Raw genomic sequence first — 14219 nt, forward strand, 5'->3', positions numbered from 1 at the left:
AGGGCTTTAAGGTCATTTTTTGTTTGTTTTTATTAACAATAAGCTTGATTTTCTTTTTTTTTTTGTAAGGTTATATTAGAAAGTTTGACCCTAGAGTGGTTTTAAGGAGGTGGTCTGACTTCTCTTGGCCTTCATAATGTTTATTAGGTTTAAAAAAGAGGTAACTGCAGAGAAGGCATATTCCTATCACTTCTCATTTCTGAGCACTGTCCGTTTTTATAGAACGGGCACATCACCTAGGATACTCTTGATTACTGGAAAGAGGTTTCCCTTCTATATGCCATATTTCCAGTTTAACAGTACCCTCTCCAACAACGCACAAAAGCCCCCAATATCTGAACCAAATATTCAACATTATTTATCAAAATAAATTTATTAAATGTATTCAAAGACCACGTCAAAGTTTAGCTGCCTTCAGGACAGTTTTGGCACTCATCATGGACAATGTAGTTTCCTACATGACAGCACTCATTCTATTATACCACATAACAATTCCAAATACAGACCATTTCAGTTTTAGTGTTACATGAGACAACAGTACTGATGATCTGTAGTCATAAGAACTTCAACATCCTTGCACACAGTAAACATTTTAACATTACTTACTCCTAAATAACTAAAACTAGAACCACTATGTGGTAACATGGACTGATTTAGGGAAAGATATACAGCCAGCTAGCTAAGGCCACATTAATCCCAGACCTATTGATTTTTAAATGCTTTTGGACCAACAGTATCACATCATACCTTGGGGTCTCACATTCCTATTTCTGCCTTCCCAGTATGAGACACACCACATGTAGACCACTTTCTCCCTGTGTCCTGGACACAGCTATGGAAGCTGTCCCAATACAAGCTTCTCCTAGTCAGTTACCACCTTCCTGATGCACTAACTCCGAATCAATAGTTCTGAGTGATGTTTCCTGAACACCCAGGCTAAATTCAAGGTCAGTCTTTTTGGCAGGTCATAGCCTTTCCCCTTAGGAAAAAAATGAAATGTCCTCCACTTTTGGGCTCCCTTTCTCATCTCATGTGGCATGGGGCTCAGTGGTGATCTGAGGCTTTTTACACAAGTCCTGGTAAAATTCTGACTCCAAGAAACGGGGATAAGAGTTGTTCTCCATCAAGCTGTAGACCCTCTTCTGGGCAGTTGTAAAGCAGCCACTTGTTGCTTCTTGTATATTTTGAGCAATCAGAGTTTTGGTTTGAAAATCTATGTTTATCTGAAATTAAAAAAAAAAAAAGTGGTTTATTCCATATTCAGAATTAGAGATTGATACCTGTATGATATTTGAAAACAAGAAGCAAAAACTATAGTGTGTGATAAGGTTCATTAGCCAGGTCATTTAAGAAATGAAATCAATCTAATTAAAAACTAGAATTAGTTTCTAAAAACCATTTTACTCCCCACCCCCCTAGTCCCCTGACTTTTAATTTAATTTGATGTCTTTTGTTTCGTGTTGGTGCTAAGAGTGTTCAAAATATGCTATCATGAAGAACGTTGTTTCCCCCTTACCTCTTTTGGAGCTTCTTTTTCTATGAAATCAGTATATATTTTCCTTGCTTTGGAGGACAGTTTTTGGGGTGACTTGGTTTTTTTGAAGTCTTCACAGGCCAGCCAGAATTCAATATTTTCTTCACAAAACTCAGATTTTAAAAAAGCCCTGAATGCAGCAAGACCATCTAGGGAAAGAGGAGGAAAAAGAAAGCATACAGAATGTGAACTGGGTGACCAATTAATCCCTTCAATTTTTTCCAGAACTACCATTTTCCCACTCCTGTATTTTATTATTTCTAGATGATAGCAATTTTCTTGATTTCACTCAAACTTGTAATCCTCGCAATTTAGCTCTTTAAAGGCTAAGATGCTAATAGGCAAAATGCTTAAGTTGGTGCACTGCTACAAAAATATAAAGAGTTAACTTTGCTATTAATGCAAATATTTATATGGGAACCTAAATTCTCTGGGAACTAAACCTCCTGGAAACATTGTATGCAATGGAAAAGCTGATTCAACCCTAAGGAAGAGGAACTGCCACTATAATTTTGGCTAGTTTTTCTTCCCTGTCTACAGTGAATAAACCATGCATTTCCACGGTTAAATACTAGGAAATAAAGGAGAAAAATAGGCATTATATTTTTAGCGATTATAAAGCTGAACTCCCCTTGGGCAATCTGCTCTTCTGCTGTGTGAACAGCTTTTTCTAGACGTGTGATACTTGAAATGGATCAAATTCAACAGGTTAACTTACATTTACTGGCTAGCAGCTCATCAAATGCTTCTGACCACAGTTGTGCTTCCTCAGGGGAAGGCCTGCAACAGAAAGTCTGCACGTTAGCTTGTGCACATCACAGTTCCTCTTTCCAGCACAGCAGCAAGCGATTCACATTTCTAAGTACAAGATTTTCAACTTACTTGATGAACGTTTGCTGTTTGCTTTTCTTGCCATTTTTGGGCTTCCCAGGAGAGGATGAATTTTGCAAGAAGTAGCTCAAACGGGTCTTCCAATCTTTTAATCTAAAAAAAAAAAAGAGAGAGAGAGAGAGAGATACTCACTAAGTGGGAACATTTTACATTGCTACTGCAGTTGGAGGCATTTTTACCAAATAAAGTCACCCAGTAGCTACAAACCAAATAAGACAAAACAAGAACTCTTCAAGTCAGTCTTACGCATTTTACATTTAAACCTTGCACCTACGTGCCAAACACAATTAGTTTCATCCATTCATCTGAACAGAAGTACTACTTTTATAACCAAGAGTAAGACTACTTAAAATGACTAGGGTAGTTAAATGAATTTAGTTGGCATACTTCAAAAGGCAGATGCTATTTCTGGCCCACAAAAGGCAGCAGTTTTTCTGCAGCCTTAATTATAATTCTGAGACATTTCACACTTGAAACCTCCAGTGGAACTGCCTGGAGCCGGTCAGCATTCATTTCCCCTAGAGCAGGAGGCTCTGGACCACACTAGAAGCCATGAGGGAGGTAGGTGTGTAGGGGTGTGTGTGTGTGTGTGTGTGTGTGTTACTGACCCCCCACCCCCACTCCCAACTACAACACTCATTTTAAGCAGATGATGTACAACAAGGATTCGTTTCAGTCTTTGGTGGGTCAGATATGCAGTTCCATTTTTTAAAACGAATATAATCAGAACCCACCAAAATACTCCTTCCAGAAGCTGTGTAAGCTGATCAAAACTTAAAATGCAAGGTACCATTTCTGGGGATGCTCTTTGGCCGCAGGATTCTCGGATGTTATCGTAAATGCAGGGGACAAAAAGCCAACCCGCAATTTCTCAGGCGCATCTACCACCGCCTCCAGTCCAAAAATTTTCTCAATTCCTAAACTACCGAGACTCCTTTGCTCACGTAACGAAATCAGTACATACCACACGGATTTAACCTTACTTAGCGAACTGACCTTTTCCACATTTTTTCCCCCTGCAGAAGCGCAGGTTACAGTTTCCTAATGTCAATCAAAACCGAGCCGGAATGTATCGCGTTTGCAGCAACCCGGAGAGCCAGGTCCGCAGCGAGTGGCGGGAGAGAAGCCATACTCACAGGGTCCGCTTCATTTTTTCCCGCTTCTCCTCGCTCTTGGGGCTGTTGCCGGAGCTCTTGTCCATGGATCCGCAGTCGTGCTGGACAGCCAGGAACATGGCACTTTGCATTATCTTCCGCCGGCTAGGGCCGCAGATGTTTGCGAGACAATGTGAGCGGCCACATTTATTAGAGGGGGTGGGGCGGGGCCTCAGGCCTCCGGTCCCGCCCCCAGAGGGCGCCGATTGGTCGGTTGTAGACGGGCACGGGGCGGAGTCAGCCCCCAGCCTGCGGCAGTCACGGGCGCTGCGGAAGGGTCTCGAAGCGAGGCCCGCTGACGTCGGTGGCTCCTGCTTCGTGCGCACTCGTGCCAGACCCGGCGGCTTGTGGGGTTTGGTGTGGGATCAGACAGAGAAGCCCAGCAGCGAGCTGCGGCCAGCGACCTTTCTCAAGGAGTGGCGAAGGGAGGGAGCCAAAGTTGGCCGCGGGCCGGAGGCGGGAGGGAAGAGAGTGGGGAGAGGGGTCCCCCCACGCTCGCTCTCCGCTCCCTTCCCCCAGGCTTACGTGCCCCTAACCGCGGCGTGGAGTGCTGCTTCCCCGCCGGGCCAAACTTGCTTGAACCAGAGAAGAGTTGCCTTGTGTTGAAGTAAGGTGTCCCTCCTTCCCACCCATTTTGAGAGCTCGCTCTCTTCCCACCCCTCATTTCTCGCTTTGCAAACTAAGGCGGTTGGGAGACCCTCACCTGTTCCGCTCTGCGACTCCATTTAGTTTGCGGGGAAGGAAAAGATGAAAAGCAGGAATCCTGACAATTCAGGGGCAGGTGGTGTGACCTACTCTGCAGCTTGCCGGGGCCTCTTGAACACGTTTGGGGATGAATGATAAATAGGGAAGGAACAGGAGAAAGTGACTTCATCAGACCATAGTGTTTTTAACTGTGTGTGCCTTTTTGATCACCAAAGGATGCGTGATTTATTTGACCGTGGGCTTGCAAGCTGTTTCTCCGGAGTCCTTGGCTGCTTTTCCTTCCAGAACAGAGATCACAGATCGCCCTGTACTGAGACAGAGGGAAACACCAAGACCTCGCAACTGTAATACGCCAGAGCCATTCTTGTTTAAGAATGCAAGGATGCAGGATTTCCTCCTGAGTCATTCCTGGTTGCCTTAGAATTTACCAGAACACTTAACTTGAAAAGAGGGGAGAGGTGGGGAGGGTAGAGAGGAGGAGGAGACGTTAGTGGTTTACTTGAATAAGTTTAATTTGTTATTTCTTCAAAAATCATCTCTACTGTAGCCAGCTTTAAATATTTTGATTGGAAGGACAGAGAACCTCCACAATAGATAACCTCAACACAATTACTTGATTTCAGGTAACAGAACTGTACAGTGGAATATTCAAATGGTTTCACCACCGAGAATTTAAGTAGAAAATAAGATTAACAGCAAGGTAGTGATTAGGCTGCAAAATTCTCCCCGATTTGCATTAGAATTGCTTAAAGAAAATCAGAACTAGTTTAGCGTCTTAAAGTGAGCTGCCAGTAATTGGGAGCTCTAAGTTTGACTTGTAGGTAAAATGGGCAATTATTACTAAAGAGAATAACCATACTTTATTATGGAAAGGAAAGCCATTTTAGATCTCAGTAGTAAGTACTTCAAAACATGTTTGTGAAATGTAAGAATGCTATTTTTCTCATGCATATACTCTTTTATCTGCACAAGAATGTCACATATTTCCATCTATTTTCACTTCTTGATTATTCAATAATTATTTATTAAATATGTGTGATAAATAGGCACTTTTTTTTTTTTTTTTTTTGCCAGTGTAAACCTTAATACATTATTCACTTAGAACCTTAGATGGTAGAATTCACTCATAGTGGAAGGTCCAGGAGTTGTGACAAAGAGACAGCAAGGAGAGAGAGCTGGACCTCTGTCTGGAGACCTAATTAGAGTCTCAGCTTAACCAGTAAGTGCTAAGTAACTGTTGAGACTGTCTCATCACACCTCCTGGAGCCCCAGTTTCTCATTTGTACTAAGAGTAATGTACCGTTATTGCCAATCTCATGAGATGTTATGTGACTCATGTGAGGGGCACACACAAATTTGGCATTATTAATTTGCATATGTGTGAAAAAGGAATGATAGCTATTCAAGGTAGAAAAACCATTAAAGAATTAACTCAGTTAATTAGGTTATAAAAGTGTAAATGCTAGTAAAATATCAAAATAATGCCCCAGAGATTTGTAAAGTTTGAAGCTCATAATAGATTTTTAATATGTACTCTCTGGATAATAAACAAATAAGGAAAACAAATAATTTGCCATTTAAACCTTTTAAGGGATCACCGAGCCAGGGAAGTTAAATCAAAAATATATGCATCCGTGTAAGCAACTGGTTTAAATACAGACTATTCTAGATGTTTCTGTTTATTTTTTTCATAAACTGTTTTGGATTGACAGCTAATGTCAAGTGGCAACAAATTATTTTTTTTTCCTGAAAATTATGAGGTCAATTGATAAATCTGAATGTGTAACAATTTATTATTTCTGTAGGAGTTATTTTAAGATTTTAAGGCAAGACCTATTTCAGGCTTCTGAGAAAACTTTCAGTCAAACAGTTGCCATGTAATCTCTTTTATAAAGGCAGCAGACAGATTTAAAGCAAAAGCTACAGTGTTTAATGACTTCCCTTTGTCTTTTTGCTGCAAGTGGCTTTTAGGTAAATGGCATTGCTCAATATTAAGATGACACATATTTTCCATTCTGTGGTGGAGGGAGAGACAATGCAATAGTTGTAAATATTGCACAGCAAAACCACAGTTTGGTTTGCTTGAGAATATACATTTTCAATGTTGAATCTACCATGCCCTCTACTGGAGAGGTTCTCTGAACACATTAGTGGTAGAGGTTCTCCGTGTGGTTCTTCAACTTTTTGTATTAAAAAAAATAAATTACAGAAGAAAGCAAACAAAAAATACAAGTTTTTAGCAATAGTAAAAGTAGAATATGGAAGGCAAAAGTCTCCCCTGCCACAATTCTTCCCCCAGATGCTCTTACCACAGTATGCTATTATTAGTAAGAGTTATGAATTATTATTAGCTAAACATGTTTATACAGAATAACTTTCATACTTAGGCTTTAGAAATTTAAGAAACTAGAGAAATGCTTAAAAAACATAAAAAGATCATTCTGTGTATTATTCCATGCTTTGTTTTTTTTCAGTCAATAGACATCTTAGTTCTTAAATTTACAAAAGCTGTAAACCTGTTGCTTACCTCCCAAAAATCTTAAGTTGGTGGTGAGTTTAAAAGAAAGGAGGGAACCCTAAGAAGTTAATCGCTATGTGGCTAAGGGTGTGATGAATAATTGGAAAAAAATGAAAATATTCATACTGTCATTGTTGATAATATTTGAAGATGTATGACACCTGTCCCTCCTTCTCTCCCTCCCTTCCTCCTTCCCTACCTCCTTCCTTTCCCTCCTTTTTTCCTTTTCTTTCTTTCTTTTGGGGGAGGGGAGTCTCATTTAACTTTAGTTGGTGAAATAATTTTTTTTAACAGAATGAGCACATGACCCCACAAGATTCCATACTTTTCTTCACTTCTAATATGATCTGAGTTTTTAAAATCATGATTAATGTCTTTCTTAGAATGTAATTTGTATACCCAGAAGCTGATAAGAGAGAAAGTTAGTGTTTTTGTCAGGAATGAATCAGAGTTCCAACCTAGTACTTGACATGGTTTATAGAATTTTAGTCATTTTACCAATCTTTGTGTTGATAATTCCAGTTAGAGTATTTCCATGGTTCTGCCTTAAATTCATCCGTGGTATAAAGTATGTCCTACTTCAAATGCAGGCAGGGCCTAATAAATTTGATAACCCCCTTTCTTGCTTTAGTTGAAAACCAGCATCAGGAGCATCACGAAGTTATTTTCTTCCCTCACCCCATATAAAAAATTCTAACATTTATTGAAATGCCTCTAATAGGTTTCTGTAGTTATTAGGCCTATAGTTTAAAGGAGCAATTGTATGAAGTCTACATTAAGGAATTATTTCTAGTGTATGCCCATTGCTGCTGCTGTCTTCTGGGACTGTGGACTACACAGAATCTCAAGGGGGAGCAGTGATTATAAATCCCTTGTTATAAAATAAGTTACACAGGTAGCATACTGTCTATAAATTAGAGAGGTAGAGCTGAGAATTTATTTCCTGGCATTTCTTCTGCCTGCGATTGTAATTTCTGTGCATAGAATTTTGTCAAATCATTAGAGTGTCAAGTGTCCTTCCAATTTTTCTTTTTTTTTTTTTTAATTTTGGGATATTGGGTTCATAATATACATGAGTTCAAAGAGGACATGATACCAATCACAGAGTCAGAGAGAGAGAGGAGAAGGGCTAATAAATAATCTAATTCATCTAATAAATGATCTCTTTGCATTGGTATTTCCAGTTTATGGATTGTCCCTATGTAGCAAGTATTTACCCATTTTAGACTTTGGTTTTCAGCAATTTTTGAACCATGGACTACTTCATCATGAACTAAGATCTTGTGGATTTTCTCTACCAAACACATTTTTTGGAACAAAAATTCTCAAATCTTAATAAAATTCATTGCAAGGATAATGCTTTCAAGGAGATAGCAGTTTGAACTTGACACAATTGTCATAAATATTGAAGTCTTAAATGGTGAACCAATGACCCAGACCTCATAACAGTCTCAACGTCAAAAGACAAAATAATTTTGCTTTTCTTTTCATAAATTATCCTTAGGAGAACAGGATGGTTGGAGGGTTTGTCCATACCTGGGATATTTGCATTGAGCTGCCTGTTCTGGCACTGTCTTAGTTATGACCTCAGGCAAATTGCTTAGCTTTCTTGTGCCTAGGCTTCCTATCTTTAGGTGGAAGTGATTCTAGCAACCTTCCTTTGCAAGGAAGTTCAGACATAGTGGGGAATGTCCTGAGTGACGTGGTGCAAAGGGCTGGCCTTCAGCATCACTTTGTAGCAGGACTAGTTTTTCCTAGGTGACTCTTTCCCATCTTGTTGCTGCTTTATTAGCACCCACTATTTGGTGCTGCTCCTATGGTAGCATGCCCCTGTTAAGGTGGAAAGGGTTGAATCAAAAAAAAAAAAAAAAAGCCCTGAGCATCTCCCGGTTCAAGGAATACCAGGCCAAGTCCCATCTTGTTTCTAGGGAGGATCACCTGAGCTAAGAATGGGGGAGGCCTAATGGGGAATCCTGCCTCTGTGGTCTTCACCCTGGGAGAACTGCATCCTGGACCTGGTACTATCGTTTCTTGGGATCATCCATTAGGTTCCCTGGTGGTCCCCTTGGGCTCTTCCAAATGCTCCCCTGGGAACAACAGGGATATGAGGTTACTTTTTGAAATGTTTAACGTTCCTGCTCAAAAATGTTTTAGCTCTTCACAGGCTAAGTGTTTCATCTATTTTGGAAGAATTCTCCACTATCTTTATTGGGTGAATTCTATCTCGGATATTTGACAAAAATTCATTTCTTTTTCTCAGTACAGCTTAGGAGGGAGGAAAGGTGCCTCTGATTCTTTGTTCCTTTCTAACTGCATTTGCCCCTCTCTGGTTGTAGTGAAGCTATCTCATTCAAAGACTTAGAGTCTCCCAGGTATCAATTATTTTATCACCTTTGGTTAATTCAGTATACATTTGATTTCATGTTCTCAAGAGTTTCTAAGTAAGTCTCAAAATAAACCCAGCTAAGACCAGCAAAATCAACTGGTCTGGCCCAGCCTTGATCAGCTGTATCTATCTCAGGATCACCAGTTTCTTCAAAACTCCTTAAGATTCATCTCCTTGGATATTTCCATTTTCTGATGGGTTTGTTATATCCAGTTTCAAGGTTCTACCATCCACATTGTCTTCTTTATGAACAATAGGATCTCTACTCTTTAGCAATGATCTGGCTTTCTTAATCATTTAAAAATTGTCCTGTTTGTAGTAGAGTGTTGTTTTTAGAATCCCCCCTCACCCCGAGTAATAAGTTTGCTTACTCTTTCTATCTATCCTTTAACTTCTTGTGAAAGCCGTTTTGTCCCAAAGTTGAAGATGGGGATTTTCATCTAAAGCTTGTTTTTGGGTGCTGTCTGAAATTATTCTTCACTTTTCTGCTGTACTTTGAAGTGTACAGTTATTTGAAATTGGATATCTTTTGATGCATCTTTTAAGCACTGAGTATTTCTCATAATGTCAACTTGTTCTAAATGTTTGGATTTTTCATTGTTAAGTGCTTTATTAGAAGTCTGTATTCTAAACCCAAGCAAAGGGTTGGAGATTTCCAGCTCTTTTTTAATGACCTCCAGTTTTTCTGTTTCTGATAGTTTGTTCTTGACTCCAGTTTCCATTAAAGAGGATTGGAGGTCTTAAAATTCTTCTTGAATTAGGTTAAACTTGTAAAAATTTTGATATCTTTCCTCTAGAAGATACTTTAGTGGTTAGTTCTCTGTCTTTACTTCCATAGGGTAGGCTTTTAATTGTTAAAAATCTGACTATGACTGCAAATAACACCATCTTTCATAGTAATTGGTAGGGATCTGTGTTCAGTTTAAGGTTCTCTGCTAGGGCTGCCACAGTGTCTCTAGAACCAGGGCAACACAGCATCACAACCATGAGCAGACTCTTCAAGATCTAGGGGATTCTGAGCCACTTCAGGTTGGCAAAACTCTGATGGCCACATAAGCCGGAGAGAACATCAGTGACCCTTCTGCCTTGAACCACTCAGTGTCTGATAACTGGGCAGACCTCAGTGGAGGTGAAGGAGCAGGGACAAATACAGTAAATTACTGGCTAATGTTTCTTCTTCTCTTGACTAAACTTTTCATTCTGGGGCCGCTAGAAGCCTTGTTTACTCATACAGGCCACAGGAAGCTTCCTACTCTAAAGCCCCTCCACCTCTGGCTGGCTTTGAATGTTTATGGGAAGGGGTGGGGAGAGATTATGGGGGCCAATACAAAGGTGTCAACTTACTTTGCCAATATTACCTTTAAAAAATTAGGAAGAAAGAATGGAATTTAAGTTTTCGTATTTTAAGAATGTACAATCCAACTATAAGTGAATAAAATCTTTTATTTTTTTTTTTTTCCAAACTGTTCTTGCACATGGAAAAACATCTGATGATGCAGAGACTCTCCAGGGTGCTTCTGTTCAGGATAATCATCTGTGGAAGTATTAGAAACTGGATGCAGCTCCTCATAGGGTCACACGCACAGGGCATGGGGGTATCCAGATCTTGTCTGGTTCAATTAACAGCTCAATCTTATTTACAGTAAGACTGCAGATTGGGTGGGTGTCCAGTGATTTTGTCTGGGCTGGATATCTCCACTGACTTGGCTAAGCTTAGTCATGCATCTTGGAGTAGCCTAGAGATTAGCAAATCTGGGTTGGGCTAGGCTTCATGGCTCTGTGGATCTTGGCCAGGCTCCCTCCTGTGTCCTGAGGTCAGCTGGGGGTCAGCCGATATAGGCTGGTAGAGCTCAGTGTTTGGTTGTGCACCTCATATCTCTCATCCTTACCTTATAAACTTGTGGTAAACCCCAGTCTTCCCCCACAATGGTAATGGCAGAGCACAAGACAGCTGTTAAAAGGCAGTTATCCAATTTGCGCTTTTAAAAGCTGTGGGGACGCCTGGGTGGCTCAGTTGGTTAAGCAGCTGCCTTCGGCTCAGGTCATGATCCCAGCGTCCTGGGATCGAGTCCCACATCGGGCTCCTTGCTCGGCGGGGAGCCTGCTTCTCCCTCTGCCTCTGCTGCCACTCGGCCTGCGTGTGTGCTCTCTCTCTCTCTCTCTCCCTCTCTCTGGCAAATAAATAAATAAAAGCTAAAAAAAATAAAATAAAATAAAAATTCACTGTGACTATGAAATGTCAGCATCTCATTTCGTGGTCTTTTCTCTTCATGAAGTCATGATCCTGAGGGACACTCTAGATTTTCTGGAATTGGGATGTAGAGTGGACATCAATATAGTTTACCCATTTCTTCTGTTTCTATAGCTTGGTTCACCAGCCACTGCCTTGGTAAACATGAGTTGACAGAGATGAACTCCTACCACAGTGAACATCAATTCCTAGATGAACATCAATTCCTAGAAGAGTATTCCCAATTTATTGTGCTCTACTGACATTTCACAGCACTTGCTGTCCAATGGAATAACAATAGCTTAAATGTCCAAGATGCTGATTCAGCAGAACCAAATGCTGTGTTATTGCAATATTCCAGGAAAGTCTGTTCATATTTATAGGCTTTCATTTCCTTCTCTGAAGAGCAGGAAATGTGTGACTACAATTCATATCCTGAACCTGGTGGGGCTCAAGCCGGTATAAAAACTTTAATCTTTCGCAGGATGGAGATCATTTTTTTCTGAGAGAACTTTTTTTTTTTTTTTGTAGCCAGTCACAGTTTCCTTAAAAGAATAAATCGACATCAATGTCAGGGTGCAAGGAATGATGCAGTGAGCCATTCCTCCTGTTACCTTGCCAAAAGGCGATGAGCCTTTGATTCTTGTCCTGAAATACCCAGCAGAAACTAAGAGCTCCAGAATTTCAGTCAAGTTGACATTTTGGTTTTTTATCTTCTCTTTTCCACCTTCTGGAGACCCTGGCTAGCCTGTTTGTTGGGGGGACACCATGATTCACTGGGGTTGTGGACGACTGTAACGAAATTTAAGGAGCAACTGGAGGAAGTTGTCTCTGTTTTGGGAAATTGTTACCAGGGTAGAGTATGCCCTTTGCCTTTACACATGAAGTACTCAAGGTTTCTTTCTGTCGTATAACATATAAACAGACCTGCTTAACAGACTGCTTTTTGATTTGACAGAAAAGTGCTTAAGAACTTCAGGAAAGGAGAAAGTATGTTTGTGAGCATGTGTGTGTTGGGGGAGGGGCAGGGGATGGGTGATGAAAGCTATGAAAAGTGAGAAAGCTCCACAAGGATGTGAGTTTAAAGTGGTCAGGAGAACATTACCTGTAGGTCTCCCAGATCTAAGCCAGGAATCTTTTTGGGGATATCAGATTTACTTTCTGTGTGGGAAGAAGTTGTTTTTCTTGCTCCTTTGAAGCATCTGCTCATTTGTCCCTTAAATCTTGAAGTCCCTCAATTAGTTTCTCTTTGCTCTACACATTCACTGGGGGTACCCATTCCCATACATTCAAATGTGACCTCTGTGCTGATTAATCCCCGTACTGTTCTCTATCCTCATCTCAGAGCCTTATAGTTAATTGTTCATTAGCTTGATTCACTTAGATGACTCAAATAAATTTGTTCAAAAGGGTGTTTCCCATCTTTGCACTTAAACCTATTTCCTTGCCTTTGTTTTCTTTTTTCTTTTTCATTTTTCTTTCTTTATTTTTTGCCTTGAAGTTTTTTATTTTTTCTCTTAAGATTTTATTTATTTATTTGACAGACAGAGATCACAAGTAGGCAGAGAGGCAGGCAGGGAAAGAGAGGAGGAAGCAGGCTTCCCGCTGAGCAGAGAGCCCCACTCGGGCTTGATCTCAGGACCCTGGGATCATGACCTGAGCCGAAGGCAGAGGCTTTAACCCACTGAGCCACCCAGGTGCCCCTGCCTTGAAGTTTTTAAAATTTTACTTCTATTATTATTTTTTATTATGTTTAGTTAGCCACTGTATAGTACATAATTAGTTCTTGATGTAGTGTTCAACGATTCATTAGTTAAGTATAGCACCCAGCGCTCACCTTTGCCTCTGTTTTCTATCTCAGGGAATGGCACCATCATCCCCTCAGGTGTTTAACACTGAACATGGGAGTGGGGGGGGGGGGGGGAGGGAGTGGTCATCACTGAGTCCCACCCTCTCTCAATCTTGGATTGAGTCTTTCTGGCCCATTAATTTTACAACTTAAATGTCTCTGGAACTATAAAATTATTTTCACTCCCACTTCTGCTTTCCTTAATATCTATCTCTCTTAGGGATCTAAGCAAGCCTTCTAAATGATTCTCATCCTGTAAATGGATCCTTTTCAAAAACTTATCTGCTTTTCAGTCAGCATGATTTTACTAAAACACTTGTCTGACCATTATTAAAACCACTAATGGCTTTCTGTTACCCTTAAGATAAGTTCCAGATAACTTAAATTGACTTATAAGATACTTTTTCTTGACCCCCGAATGCCCTTCCAGCCTTTTGTTACCATTGTCTTTCTTTGTGCTGTTACTCTGCTGCATTTTTTTAAAAGTTCCTTCTATCTGCCATGCTTTTTCTTTCTTCTGTCCGTTTGCTCATGCTGTTCCCCTCTAGTTGAATCTTTTTTTCATTCTTCCCACTCTTCATCTGACTGTTTTCTATATTATTCATATTTCTTTTTTAAAAAATTTTATTTATTTATTTGACAGACAGAGATTACAAGTAGACAAGAGAGGCAGGCAGAGAGAAAGGAAGGGAATCAGGCTCCCTGCTGAGAAGAGATCCCAATGTGGGGCTCGATCCCAGGACCCCGGGATCATGACCTGAGCCAAAGGCAGAGGCTTTAACACACTGAGCCACCCAGGCGCCCCAATATTATTTATATTTCTACAGGTACCACTTAAATGAACTTTAGCTCCTGGATACCAGCTATATGCTTTTCCTTCCCCTCACTAACAAGTCTGGGTGAGGTGTTCCTCCTAAGTACTCCCACAGCACCTATTCATTTCCTTACCCCA

The 14219-nt window shown here is 40.4% G+C and overlaps 1 protein-coding gene across 2 annotated transcripts; it reads right to left on the reverse strand.

The window, feature by feature from the left end:
• Nucleotides 1-354: 354 nt before the first annotated feature.
• On the reverse strand, nucleotides 355-3726 carry RGS2 (regulator of G protein signaling 2). Of its 2 annotated transcripts, none has more exons than XM_032872899.1 (5): nucleotides 3562-3726; nucleotides 2417-2518; nucleotides 2253-2314; nucleotides 1517-1683; nucleotides 355-1223 (listed from the first exon to the last, which is right to left on the reverse strand). In XM_032872899.1, exons 1-5 carry the CDS (start codon nucleotides 3669-3671, stop codon nucleotides 1029-1031), a joined length of 636 nt encoding a protein of 211 aa, XP_032728790.1. In that variant the 5' UTR covers nucleotides 3672-3726; the 3' UTR covers nucleotides 355-1028. The 2 variants fall into 2 exon arrangements, with proteins under 2 accessions (XP_032728790.1, XP_032728791.1); XM_032872900.1 differs by lacking the exon at nucleotides 3562-3726 and adding an exon at nucleotides 3422-3488.
• Between the last annotated feature and the right edge of the window lie 10493 nt (nucleotides 3727-14219).

This window comes from Lontra canadensis, unplaced genomic scaffold (assembly GCF_010015895.1).
Source record: "Lontra canadensis isolate GAN:19392208 unplaced genomic scaffold, GSC_riverotter_1.0 scaffold46, whole genome shotgun sequence".
Taxonomy (NCBI): domain Eukaryota; kingdom Metazoa; phylum Chordata; class Mammalia; order Carnivora; family Mustelidae; genus Lontra; species Lontra canadensis.

Bases quoted from the DNA above. Each gene is read 5' to 3' on its own strand.
- RGS2 (XM_032872899.1), bottom strand. From the start codon at position 3,671: ATGCAAAGTGCCATGTTCCTGGCTGTCCAGCACGACTGCGGATCCATG. The intron at 1,684-2,252 runs GTAAGTTAACCT...CTCTTTCCCTAG, and splicing joins TGAGCTGCTAGCCAGTAAAT to ATGGTCTTGCTGCATTCAGG. The intron at 1,224-1,516 runs GTAAGGGGGAAA...TTTTAATTTCAG, and splicing joins AAAAAGAAGCTCCAAAAGAG to ATAAACATAGATTTTCAAAC.